At 38.7% G+C, this 13192-nt stretch overlaps 2 protein-coding genes across 3 annotated transcripts; both read left to right on the top strand.

Annotated features, from left to right (window-relative positions):
* The first annotated feature begins 1931 nt into the window (after window positions 1–1931).
* LOC103992382 (squamosa promoter-binding-like protein 14) lies at window positions 1932–5536 on the top strand. The gene is made up of 3 exons (XM_009412057.3): window positions 1932–2474; window positions 4498–4625; window positions 4711–5536. Exons 1-3 carry the CDS (start codon window positions 2119–2121, stop codon window positions 5316–5318), a joined length of 1092 nt encoding a protein of 363 aa, XP_009410332.2. The 5' UTR covers window positions 1932–2118; the 3' UTR covers window positions 5319–5536.
* A 350-nt stretch (window positions 5537–5886) lies between these two features.
* On the top strand, window positions 5887–9358 carry LOC135679265 (beta-glucosidase 24-like). 2 transcript variants are annotated; one of them, XM_065192798.1, is made up of 13 exons: window positions 5887–6076; window positions 6160–6229; window positions 6848–6906; window positions 6994–7069; window positions 7381–7458; window positions 7530–7617; window positions 7701–7956; window positions 8056–8162; window positions 8245–8462; window positions 8554–8585; window positions 8724–8826; window positions 8893–9001; window positions 9081–9358. In XM_065192798.1, exons 1-13 carry the CDS (start codon window positions 5939–5941, stop codon window positions 9247–9249), a joined length of 1503 nt encoding a protein of 500 aa, XP_065048870.1. In that variant the 5' UTR covers window positions 5887–5938; the 3' UTR covers window positions 9250–9358. The 2 variants fall into 2 exon arrangements, with proteins under 2 accessions (XP_065048870.1, XP_065048869.1); XM_065192797.1 differs by having other exon boundaries at window positions 5889–6076; window positions 8056–8171.
* The last annotated feature ends 3834 nt before the right edge of the window (window positions 9359–13192 follow it).

Raw genomic sequence — 13192 nt, 5'->3', positions numbered from 1 at the left:
TGTCTGCAATGCCGCGTTTTCTTGGTCATTGCCAGCTCCAGTGGGGGTCGAAGTGTCGCGGGAGACATGGTGGAGAGGCAGGTGTCAATGGCGGTCCACGGGCGGCACTGCGTCACATATCGGAGGGGGACCAACTGGAGCTGAATCCAGGCGGAAGGAGAGATGAGGTCAGATGCATGCGGTGTTGGGAAAGGGGATGAAGAAGGCAGACCCAAGACGTGGTTTTTCTTGGGATTTATCATTGCCACCGCGAATCCAAAGGTGTGTGCTCCAGCCACAGGGTGTTAGGAGACGGTGATCTCTGCAGTGGTCTCTCTTCTGCTAAGCGTTTCCTTCGCCATTGATGTGCTCTGCGGTCCTTTCTGCGCTGCTGCTCGAGTGCGTCCTGCTCTCGATTGAGTCCTTTGACTTATGCGCATGAAGCATTTGACGTCCTCATGATATCGATGAGATAATTGATCTATTAACTTCAGAAGCTCAAGTGTTAACAATAGTATCAGCATCTCCGTCGAGGCATTGAGGAGGAAGAAGAGAAGCTTTTGGTGGTGGTGGAGGCCTAGCGGCAGTCTGGTAACGGTGATCGGGGAGACAATAACAGGTGAAAGGATAGGATAGCAACAGGTGTTGGAGGTGGGACAATAAGAGGACCAACTTACCAATGGGAGGCAGAGCAGGTGAAGAAGGAGAGGCCAATAACAGGTGATGTGATGGAGGTGGGACGACAGGAGAAGTTAATGGTCGAAGGAGGACGAAGAAGATGTATGTGCCGTTGGTTTAGAAGCATTTGGAGACCAAAAAGAATAGCTGACGTTAAGAGGGCAAAACGATTTCCCTACAAAATATCTATTTTTATTATTTCTTTTGGTTTTTTATTTTTAATTAGTACCTCTTAATTCAAAAATAACTCAGATTGCCTCTAAAAAAAATTAACTGTATTATTTTAGTTGTTTTGACTTATTATAATATTTTTAATATATTATTATATTTTAGTCATCATAATAAAAATACTATAAAAATATTATAAATGATGTATATTGACTAACAACATCAATCAACTCAACTTCAATAGGTATAATATTTTTACTTTTTAATAGCTTTATAGTATCTCAATAAAAATATTATTAAAAGATATTGAAACTACACATTAGAAACCATTTGATATATCATATTAGGATTCAAATGAATATTTGATAATGGTTAAGAATAACATCATTCAAATAAGAATAAAAATTAATTTATTATAATACTTTGACCATCAATATAAAAATACTGTAAAACCTATTTAAAAATATTATAAATGACTTAAATTGACTCCTAATCTCAATAAACCTAACCACAAACATAAAGATATAACTTCATAATGATCTTCAAGACATAATATAATATTTTTTAATAGTTTTATAGTATTTTTAGTATCTCAATTAAAAAAATATTATAAATGAATTAGATAAAAATATTGTAATAGTTCAAAATTGATAAAAAATAATAATAATAAAAAATTTTGATGAGAAAAAGTACTATTTAGAGAACTCTTTTGAGAAAAGCTTTTACTAAAAATTTATTTTTTATTACTCAAAATCACTTACTATTGATAAACCTTTTTAAAAATTATTTTATTATTTTATAATTTTTATATTATCTATTTTATCTTTTTTTCTTGAGAAAATTTTTTTAAAAAATTTTAAAAAAATTAAAAAGAAAAATTATAAAAAAAAGATTGTAAATATTAATCCCCTTATCACTTTGATGAATTGAAAAGGAGGTCTAAAAATGGCTCGAATTCGTTTTTTTTTTTGGGACAATAAAGATATTATAAACTGAAGAAATCTTCCAAGTGAAAAGAAAAATTGCTTCATCTCTACCTAAAATTAAGGAACCAAAGGTACCATCAAAATCTATCACCCTGAAATGTGTTCATGACAGTGTATCCAACTTACAGCAGCCTAAATGGCAGGTGTCAGCTTTATGCCATGCAGAAAGACTCATTCACCCTCCTTCTCGTCACCCCTCTCTCTCTCTCTCTAAGGAAGCCGAGCTTCCCCTGACTGTTCCTCCCTCTCTCTGGTCTCGGAGTCCACGGTTGGGCTGTAGAGCTGTACAGCGAGCTGCAGCAAGCAAATGGAGATGAGTTCAAGCTCTGTTGGCGGTTCGGCAGCCCGCGGCTCCAATGACTCCCTCCATGGCCTTACGTTCGGCAAGAAGATTTATTTTGAGGATGGGGTTGGTGGTGGAGGTGGAGGTGGCAGCAGCAAGGCACCGCCGGCTCCGCCAACGGCAGCCCCGAAGAAGGGGAAGACAGTGCTTCAAAGAGGGCAGCAGCAGCCACCGCCCAGGTGCCAAGTGGAGGGGTGCGAAGCGGATCTGACTAAGGTCAAGGCCTACTACTGTAGACACAAGGTCTGTGGAATGCACTCCAAATCCCCCAGGGTGATGGTTGGGGGCATGGAGCAGAGGTTCTGTCAGCAGTGCAGCAGGTTTGCTCTGCTCCCTGGTTGTTCTTTGTGCTTCTGTGGCTTTTGCTTCTCTTGGAGGCTGGCAAAAACTCCTTGATCTTTCAGTGTCTTCCTCTCTAAATCTGGTTCCGATGATGCTAAGTATGTGTCGGGTGTTTTGGAGTGTTGTAATCATTTGTAGCCTCATGCTCCCAGATCTCATCCAGAAAAGAAGGATGCTCTGATGAGATGGTACAATTGAGTTTCCTTTTCAGATTTCTCATATATCAAATGAGCCTTTTGGTTTCTTTTCTTTTGTCTAAGAAATGAACCTGCCATTGTTCAGATGTTCTTGGTTTCTTGGAAATGCCTGATTTCTTTTAGTGTCAGTTTTATATTATTTGTTTGGTCTGGTCTATGCACTTGACAGTATCTTTTGATTGATGAGTAGGCACAGTCACTGTTTGGCATGTTAGATTCCTATTAGCACTGAGACTGCTCCTTTTTTACTCTGTTATTGGGTGTTGATGAGTCAGTGTTCTACTACAGGAAGCATTTCTATTTTTTAATGCTAGCTAAACTCATTACCACTGGCAACTTAGTGTTGTTAGTTATGGTTTTTCTTTGTTTGTTTTATACTGATCTAAGAACTTATAAGATTTGAGCTTCTAAATCCTTTTGGAAGAGATTTGTATTTGTGCTTTGACTTGTGGACACTATTATCTTTATGCTTGGACTTTTCCATGTGTCTTATATGCTCATTCATTGTCAGACATTTGTTAGGACAAGTTGATTCTATTCAGTAAATTCTCTCACTCTTTCATGATTATTTCATTCATATGAAGCTAACCTTGTGCAGCTCGGTTGGTCGATTTCTGCTTAAGATCATTCACTGCAATTTAGGAACTATAGCATTAAATTATGGAATGGTTCTGAAGTTGTTCTTGACACTTGTTTGGTGTATTTGCAAACTATCCTAGAAGTAGTTAAAATTTAGAAATTGGAATTTCTTTGGTTTTTGTCGACTATATTATGTTCTGTCAATATTATAATTGACTCATTAACCGGTTCTCTTTTTTTATTGACCTATTTTGCAAAAAGTTATGTTTACATTTTTTACTTAACTAATAGAGCAGTGGTCTAATCTTAAGCGAGAAAAATGCTAGGATGAGCTTGCGAGCTAATTCTTGGTTACAACATGATTGAAAAGGATAAGATCTCTTCTTAATCTTTCATCCTCTTAAGAACATAATTAAGGAGCAATGTTGTGAGCTATTTCCCCAGAAATATACTAGTATTCCTTGCACTGGCTGCATTTACTCTAACAGAGTATATTAGAAGGTTTTGTTAACGTATGGCATCTGCTGATCTTGAAATCTAGGGTTTTTCTTGTGTTTGAGATCTCTTGTAACTTAATGTGGATCATGATCTAATTAGAATCTCATTATTTCATCACTATTGAATTTTCCTTGAAACTGCTCGAATACAAGGTATAATATCATCAACGTGACAGTAAACGGGGCATATTGCTCACGTAGTAATGGCAGTAAACTAGCATTATCGATAATCCAATAAGAGTCCGATGATCAACAAACACGATGCCATCTTACTAGACAATAACATGTAGTAAGCTACATAGGAGGAGGTTGTCAAAGAAGAAATCTTCTATGCCCCCTAATGTTCGTTTAAGTCATCTTAAAGAGTTGTTTCTTGCTTTTTTATTCTCTTTATCTTCCTTGTTTCGAGTGTTGAATGATAGTATCTATGTGAATTGCTTGTATGTGTCGATTCATCATGTATCGACTCAAGTGGATTTTTATTAGGGGCTTAGTCTGAAATTGATGTTGTAAAGTAGCATTAATATGTCACCGCCTGGCACAGTGGTTTATGGACACTTTGATGTAAACACTGATACGGTAAACTAATATTGTTGCTGTATGAGTGTTGGCATTGTATGATGTCCGATGTTTCTGATCGAAATTACGGTGTGATGTCTTCTTTTACAGAATCACTCAAATATAAGAGCAATGTTCATTATTTAATTCTTATGGTTACATAATCACAGGTTTCACCAGTTAGCTGAATTTGACCAAGGGAAACGCAGTTGTCGTAGACGTCTGGCTGGGCATAATGAGCGTCGAAGGAAGCTGCCTCCTGGTTCTTTCGCATCACGCCACGGCCTATCCTTCCATGGTCAGAAACATCTAACCAATATTTCACATTGCATTTATGCAATTGAATTTTAGTTCTCTGAATGTTTTTTTTGCAATTTAAACAGGACCCGGTAGATTCAGAAACTTTGTAATGGACTTCAGCTGCCCAAAAATTTCCAGTACTGCAAGAAATGTTTGGCCGACTGCTAGGCCCGGCGATCAGGTGGCTAGTAACCAATGGCATGGGTTCGTAGATTCTTCGTCGGATGCAGCTGCAGCTGCAGCGTGCAGTGCTCATCGATACTTGCAGGGTTCTCCAGGCCAGATTCTCTACTCTTCCCCAGAACCTCCGCTGGGCGAGTGTCTCGGAGGAGCCTCGGATGCTAGCTGTGCTCTCTCTCTTCTGTCATCTGAGCCATGGGGCAGCCGCACTACCAGAAGTAAAGTTCCACCAACTGTTTCGCCCAGCAGCGGCTTTAACTCCGCCTCCTCGGCTCACTCGATCGTCTCCGCTAATCACACGGCCGAGTCATGGGGACTCAGAGATCATGGAAGCAGGAACAGCTCGCAGGAACTCCGGCATGAGGCAGGAACAGCAAGGGTCAATTTGGCCGGTGGTGCACTTTTTTCCGGCCAGCTGGAGTTGGCTCTGCAGGGGAACGGGCAGTGCCTTGGCCATGGCTCGGGCAGGGAATACGATCACTCAGACCATGTGATCCACTGGTCTCTCTAGCCTCTGTGATCTCTCTTCTCCAAGAATTTTGAGTGCAATGTGTTGAAACCTGGCATCAGCATCAGGCATCACATGGAGTTTCTGCATTTCAAGTTTGTTTCCTCGAAGATGTTGATCACATGCTATCTATTTTCTGTAGCTTTGGTGCTTCTCTTCATGTAAGAGACTTGCTGTTTTGGTTTGCTTGATGATTCATCATCCCTTCATCTCTTTTGTTCAACCAGAGAACTACAAATGGTGGTGGTGTTCATTTTGTTTAACCAGATAAGAATAATTTTGATGCATAAGATCACATCCAAGAATCCTGCATGTGATGTGGGGTATGGAGGTGATGTTCATCCATGTCGTGACGTAGAATAGTTGTATCTATAATGTCATAAACAATGAAAAGGACATCCCATGTATTTGAGCTAGTCGGCGAGATGCTCGACCCAACCACAGCCTTTCTCCAAAGCCATGATTGAGAACCCAACTCAATCCTCTCTCTCTCTCTCCAGAGTCAAAGTGGGTCGGTGTGCCATCATTTTCACCAATGGTGGTCCAAGTCTTATATCAAACACGACGAAGGTGAAGCCATCGTCGTCTAGCTATTCTTTCTCTTCTAGCAGAGCAACACCAGGATGCAGCTCGGAAAAGGTGGTCTTCTCTTCTTCGTCTTCCTCCTTGGTTCGTCTTCGCCATGCGCGAGCTCCGCGGAGCTCGGGCGGAGCGGCTTTCCGCGGGGGTTCGTCTTCGGGACTGCCTCCTCGGCTTATCAGGTTGAGATCATCTTTTGCGAGTGTCGGGAAGAGGTTTTCGTATGCTTTCATCAGGTTTCTAAGTAGCATGGTATACATGGCAGTATGAAGGTGCCTCTAGAGAAGGTGATAAAGGGCCAAGTATATGGGACAACTTCACCCACATGCATCCAGGTCTCTCTCTCTCTCTCTCTCTCTCTCTCTCTATAGAAGAGAGAGAAATAAGTTTCATATATAATCTTAGAGCATTATTAGCAGAACAACATGAAGTACAACTCTCTCTCTCTCTAGTCAACTCTGTAGAAACTCTTTAACTCCAAGAAGAAAAGAATGAAGATAATGATGCATTGATCATGTTGGATTCATATGGGAATGCTAATTTGATATGTTGGGGAGAGACAAATACTCCATAATTTATTGTCCAGTTTAGGGGAGAACATGCATTCAATCTCTTTGATGCAAGTGATATATGATTGGCTTGCAAACTGCAGCGGTGAACTAACACTGTAGGCAATGAAACTGTGTCATCTTCGAACCTATTCCAATGGCGACAAAGTCAAGTGACCTCTATTTTGACCGACCACATCATTTCTCTGTCCCCAAAAGGCACTGTAAGTGCGAGCAAAAGCACTGGACATAACCAAAAGTCAGAGAATAGTGCAGGCAAAGTAATTGATAGTGAAGTTGAAACTTTCATGCACTTATTCCCTACTCCACACGTAGTTACAAAGCAAAATATGCATGTCATGCTTCAGATTTGATGCTCACAAACATGTAGTTGTTTCTGCTCAGAGAAAATAGCCGACCGGAGCAATGGAGATGTTGCAGTCGACTCTTATCATCGGTACAAGGTGTGTCTTCCCAAGCTTCATGCTCACAGTTCAACCATGATTTGGATTTCTTGTTTGTGATGGTTGACCCTATACATGCTGTCGCAGGAAGATGTAGCGATCATGAAGGACATGGGTTTGGATGCTTACAGATTCTCTATATCCTGGCCAAGGATTTTGCCCAGTGAGTAACAAGCTCAGCTTACTTGAAATCATTGTAACTTTCAGGGTGGGTTGTACATTGATCTAGTGAAATAAAGACATGGAAGAGGATAGGATCAGGAGACTATGCTCCACCAGTCACCAACTTGCAGAACTTTATGAGGGTGGTGGATCATCTGAGTGGACAACATCAATAGTCTTCGTCATGTTCAGAAATAGACTCCAACTATTTCTTCTTTGCTGTCACTATTCAACTATGTATGGTAGGGCTCCTTTTATTTTGATTCATCTGTGCTCATTTTTGCTGTGTTTTCTGTTCCATTCTAATGGCAGATGGAAGATTAAGCGGTGGAGTGAACCGAGAAGGCATCAAGTACTACAACAGCCTCATCGATGAGCTCATCGCCAAAGGTCATCGTTCTATCGTTCACTTCGACCTCTAGATCTATTGCCAGCTTATTCTGTACTTGTAACTCGTGCAGGTCTGCAGCCATTTGTGACTTTGTTCCACTGGGACTCTCCCCAGGCCTTGGAAGACCGATACGGAGGTTTCCTGAGCTACCATGTGGTGTAAGTATCTTGTGTATGAAGTGGAACGCAACGCAGCTCATGTCTCCTTTCACTTGTCTGAGGAACTCGGACGAGTCTTGCAGGGGCGACTTCCGGGACTACGCGGAGATCTGCTTTCGGGAGTTCGGCGATCGGGTGAAGCACTGGATAACCTTCAACGAGCCATGGAGCTACAGCGCCGGGGGGTACGCCATGGGGATTCTGGCTCCGGGCCGGTGCTCGCTGTGGGAGGAACCCGGTTGTGGCGCCGGCAACTCCGGCAGGGAGCCTTATGTTGTGGCTCATCATCAACTGTTAGCTCATGCTGCAGCTGTAGCAGTGTACAGAAGAAAGTATCAGGTGAGAAGCCGAAGCTTTGGACACAATGATAACTTGGAAGCTCATGTAGCTCTTCAGATGGACAGATACAATTTGTAGATATGAACTCTTTGCATGCAGTCATTTCAGAAAGGGAAAATAGGCATAACACTAGTCTCCAATTGGATGGTTCCATACTCTAATTCAAAGGCCAACACGGACGCAGTGGAGAGAGCTTTGGATTTCATGTATGGATGGTGAGGCTCGACCAACTTCAAAGCACCGATAAGTCGGAAGAAATCTATTAGCTGATCTCTTCTCCTTCGACAGGTTCATGGATGCTTTAACAAAAGGTGATTACCCATTCAACATGAGAGCACTCGTCAAGGATCGATTACCTAAGTTTACCAGGAAGCAATCGAGATTGGTCAAGGGATCCTTCGATTTCATCGGACTCAATTACTACACGGCAAGATATGTTCATGATCTTCCGAGGTCTAACAGAGTTCACAAAAGCTACAGCACTGATTCATGCACCAACGCGACAGGTAAACTGCCTGCTTGTGCTTGCATGACAGCAGCGTTAAACAACAGTCATTTCGATGCTTTGATTACTGAAGTTAAATTCTAATGGAACAGTGACCCGAAATGGAATACCGATCGGACCAAGGGTAAATACTTCTTTCCTGCGTCCATCAAATCAATCATGCATGTTCTAGTGAAACTGGAACAAAACGCTTATGCACCTGCATGCTGCTAGTTTGATTTGTCTTTGAATGCAAAGATAAGTTCTTAGAGATGGATCACAGGCAGCATCATCTTGGCTTTACATCTATCCAAGAGGCATAAGGGATCTCCTGCTCTACACAAAGACTAAATACGACAACCCTGTAATCTTCATTACGGAAAACGGTGAGACGCCCTTCTACTTCTTGAAATCTTTATTCAAGCGTTCCTCAGAGTTCTTCCGAATACCAGGAGTCAGTGAGCTTGACAAGACTACATCGTCACTTGAAGAAGCCCTCGAGGACAAGATGAGGATAGATTACCACCGGAAACATCTGTCTTTTGTGCAGGAAGCTATCAGGTACGTTCACGAAAGCTTATACATCGATCATATGGATTGAATTTTCCTCAAAAGGATATGCTGTCTCTGTGGCTGACAGGGAAGGAGTTGATGTGAGAGGATACTTCGCATGGTCACTGTTGGATAACTTCGAGTGGTTCGCTGGATACACCGTTCGATTTGGGATCAACTACGTCGACTACAAAGATGATCTGAAGAGATACCCCAAGAGTTCCTCTCTCTGGTTTCGGAAATTCCTCGGAAGTTAGACTTGGTTGTGGTGAAGAACAGTCCGCTGAATCTTACTGCTTCTCTGCCTTTTGAAGAGAATCGAAAGCCCATGCATTCAATAATTATAATCCACAACTTTTTTTTGTGTGGGGGGGGGGGGGGGGGGGAGAATTTGCATGTAATAGGAATTCTCCAAACAATAAGCTTCATTTATAATCTGCTATGAAGTATAAGCTTCAATTAATTAGTGAGAGTCATTCTGGTTATTCCGACAAGAACATCTCGGTCGATGGTTTTTTTGGTCAACGTAAGACTTCGAGTACATTCGGAGTGACCAAAACACCCTCCAAATGTTCGCTGCCAGTTATAATTCCGTGGGTAATGTAGGGCTATTTTCGTCAAAACAGAAGTGATCGAATGCTGCTATTTATTTGCAACCCCTTTTTTTCCTACCCTGCGGGATACATATGGGGTCCACGTTTTCAGAACCAACCACTGGCAGGTAAATGAGCGGGGAGTATCTCTGCCGACGACTAAATCCAGCGGCGGCCTCGGCTACGCTCACGTGCCGGACGTGACAAGACAGGGGGAATCGGGAAACGGTTGTCTACCCCCTATCTCGGAGAGAGGGATCAGTATGTGAGGAAGAAGGCAATCGTAACACCGGCATGCTGCTTTCTTCTCGTCCAAATAGCCACCATGTTAGAATTTTAAAGAGTCATGTATAATTAAACGTGTTAAGTCATTATTTTGATTAATCAAAATTAAAGTGATTCAATTAAAATAAAATTATTTGGCTAAGAGACATAATTGTTATGAAAATTAATTGTGTTGATACCATCATGTTCCTAACTTAATGACGAGATAAGTTAGGAATATGAAACTCTTGAGACATAATTATAGATTCATCAATTATGAATACAATCATAATTGTAGATTCATCAGTTATGACTATAAATAAGGTTATGGTCCCCGGTTGCAGTATCGAATGAAGTTTCTCTTCACCCGTCAAGGAGAAATCTAAAGTTCAAAAGGTACTATGTAATTGGAAGACCAAATCACTTATTTATTCAGAAAATATTCTAATGGATTCATCAGGTACGCTTCCGTGTTAATATGTTTATCAATTGTTGTAGGATTTCATGCATATTATAGTGGATTAAATAAAATTATGGAAATATTCTTGATCCATTATTTTGGATCTATAAAGTATGTTTTTGAATCAAGATGATGGTTTTGGTTCTATAAAACAATTGTTTGATCCATATTTGATATGTTAAAAAGAACCCCAACAAGTGGTATCAGAGCCATCCTATAATAATTGATGAACATTTAAGCTTTAATGATGTTTTCATCAATATTTTAAAGTAATTTGGTTCTATCATCGTTGGGAAAGATGACAGTTTTATGTAATAATGCTATTTTGAAGTGATTTGGTTCTATTATCGTTGGAAAAGATTATAGATTTATGTAATCATGCTACAGCATGCTTCACATTCAATTCAGTATCTTTTTCTGATGTAATATCAGTTTAATTTTGGATTATCTTTTTCACTTGGTGTCTTTTCCTATTCATCAATATGCAAAAATTCATTTTTGCACTATAAGACATAAATTTCCCAAATTCTTTTTGGATTTTATCTAATTAATATGAATTTAATTAATTAGATATTGTTGCAATATTATGTTGGTTTAATAATATTGTTATAATATTATGTTAGATTAAACATAATATTGGTTCTATAAAGTTGTTTGTTGATATAAATTGAATGATTTACATGTTTTAAATATTTTAGTCAACAAATTAAGATCAAGCCAATTTGACTAATATGGTCTAAATTCAATTAATGATTGTTTAATATTAGATTGAGTAATTTAATATATGAAATCGCTAAAGTGACCTCTCATATATAACATTTCTCATGAAAATATTAAATGTAGTGTGTATTTACATCCATTCAGTAATTATCCGGCCCAAAGGAAGGTTAATGACTGGCAGGATTTTATACCTGTAATGATAAATACGTGATAATTATAAAGTTATACATGTAAATGATAAATCAATCCAAAGATGGTTTTTCATTTGACATGCCTTATTATCAGTATTTGATCATTACAACAAGACTACCACTAGCAATTAATATTGAAGTCCAAAGACAAGATATTAATGTTGCACTTGGTATCTTGAGATGGGTTAAATCATTATTTGAATTTACTTAAGTTTATGGCAATAAATATGAGCATAATTTCTAGTTATATGTTGTTCTCTTATTTAGGTTCTCTTATAAAAATATCTGCTAACCTCAATTTAGTACTGGTTTTAAACGAAACCAACTTTAAGGGTAAGAAAAGAAAACACAAATGTGGAAAGAATGAGACTGATAAGGGTCCAGTACAGAAGAAACAAAATAAAGATGATACTTGTTTCTTCTGTAAGAAATCTGGACATTTAAAGAAGGACTATGCTAAATATCATGCTTGACATGCTAAAAAGGGAACATTCCTTACTTTGGTTTGTTCATAAGTTAATTTAACTTCAGTACCTAAAAACACTTGGTGGTTAGACTCCGGTGCAACAACTAACATCAGTGTATCAATGCAAGGTTGCCTAAGCTACCGAAAGCCCAATAATGCTGAGAAAAGCATTTATGTGGGGGATGGAAAATCGATAAATGTGGAAGCTATAGGCACATTTAGATTGTTATTGTGTACTGGACATTATTTGAATTTGAAAGATACTTTTGTTATACCGTCGTTTAGACGAAACCTAATTTTTGTTTCTTATTTGAACAAATTTGGTTATTCTTGTTCATTTGAAAACAATCAGTTTACTTTGTCTTTAAATTCAAATGTGATTAGAACTAGTTCACTTATGACTTATGACATTCTATATTTGCTTGATACTATAGCTTCCTATCATGAATCCATGAATGTGGAATTGCGAGGTACCAAACATGATTATGAAAGAAAGAGTATGAAGTAAATAAATTTCTATAGAACACTTGGGAACAAACTTTATGTTGGCAGATACTCTCACAAAAGGTTTACTGCCCAAGGTCTTTCATGAGCATACTACTCATATGGGTATATCAGAATTTGAGGAAACTTTAGTTTAGTGGGAGCCTGTCATATGTTTGTTATATGTTCTATGCCAGATTCTGTATTTGTACATATATTTTCTGATCAGAAATAAAGCTTCAGTTTATTATACTTTGTACATTATGGTTATTAAAATTATTAATGATCTCATGAAGATAAAGTTGGACCAATTGAAAATTGACATGTACAGATCACGTTCATGTAATTTTTATGTTACACATTTCATAATTGATCTATGTCATTTGGTTATGTTAATATTAGTGATCATTGATAGGTTTCGCTATGATTGATATAGCGAAGACCGCTTTGGTCCTATATTAATATGGCCAATGGACGAGATTGTTTTGTATGTCCTGTTTAATAATGGTAACAGTTTTGAGCTCATAAAGTATATCACATTTATAAGAATACATATGTGACTCAGTGGGAGATTGTTAGAATTTTAAAGAGTCACACATGTATAATTAAATGTGTTAAGCCATTATTTTGATTAGCCAAAATTAAAGTGATCCAATTAAAGTAAAATTATTTGGCTAAGGGACATAATTGTTATGAAAATTAATTGTGTGGATATCATCATGTTCCTAACTTAATGACGAGATAAGTTAGGAATATGAAACTATTGAAGCATAATTGTAGATTCATCAATTATGAATACAATTATAATTGTAGATTCATCAGACTATAAATAAGGTTATGGTCCCCGGTTGCAATATCGAATGAAGTTTCTCTTCACCCGTCAAGGAGAAATCTAAAGTTCAAAAGGTACTCTGCAATTGGAAGATCAAATCACTGATTTATTCAGAAAATATTCTAATGGATTCATCAGGTACGCTTCCGTGTTAATATGTTTATCAATTATCGTAGGATTTCATGCCTATT

The sequence above is a fragment of the Musa acuminata genome, chromosome BXJ1-7 (assembly GCF_036884655.1).
Source record: "Musa acuminata AAA Group cultivar baxijiao chromosome BXJ1-7, Cavendish_Baxijiao_AAA, whole genome shotgun sequence".
Classification (NCBI taxonomy): Eukaryota; Viridiplantae; Streptophyta; class Magnoliopsida; order Zingiberales; family Musaceae; genus Musa; species Musa acuminata.
This window is presented reverse-complemented; position numbering and strand designations above follow the sequence as displayed.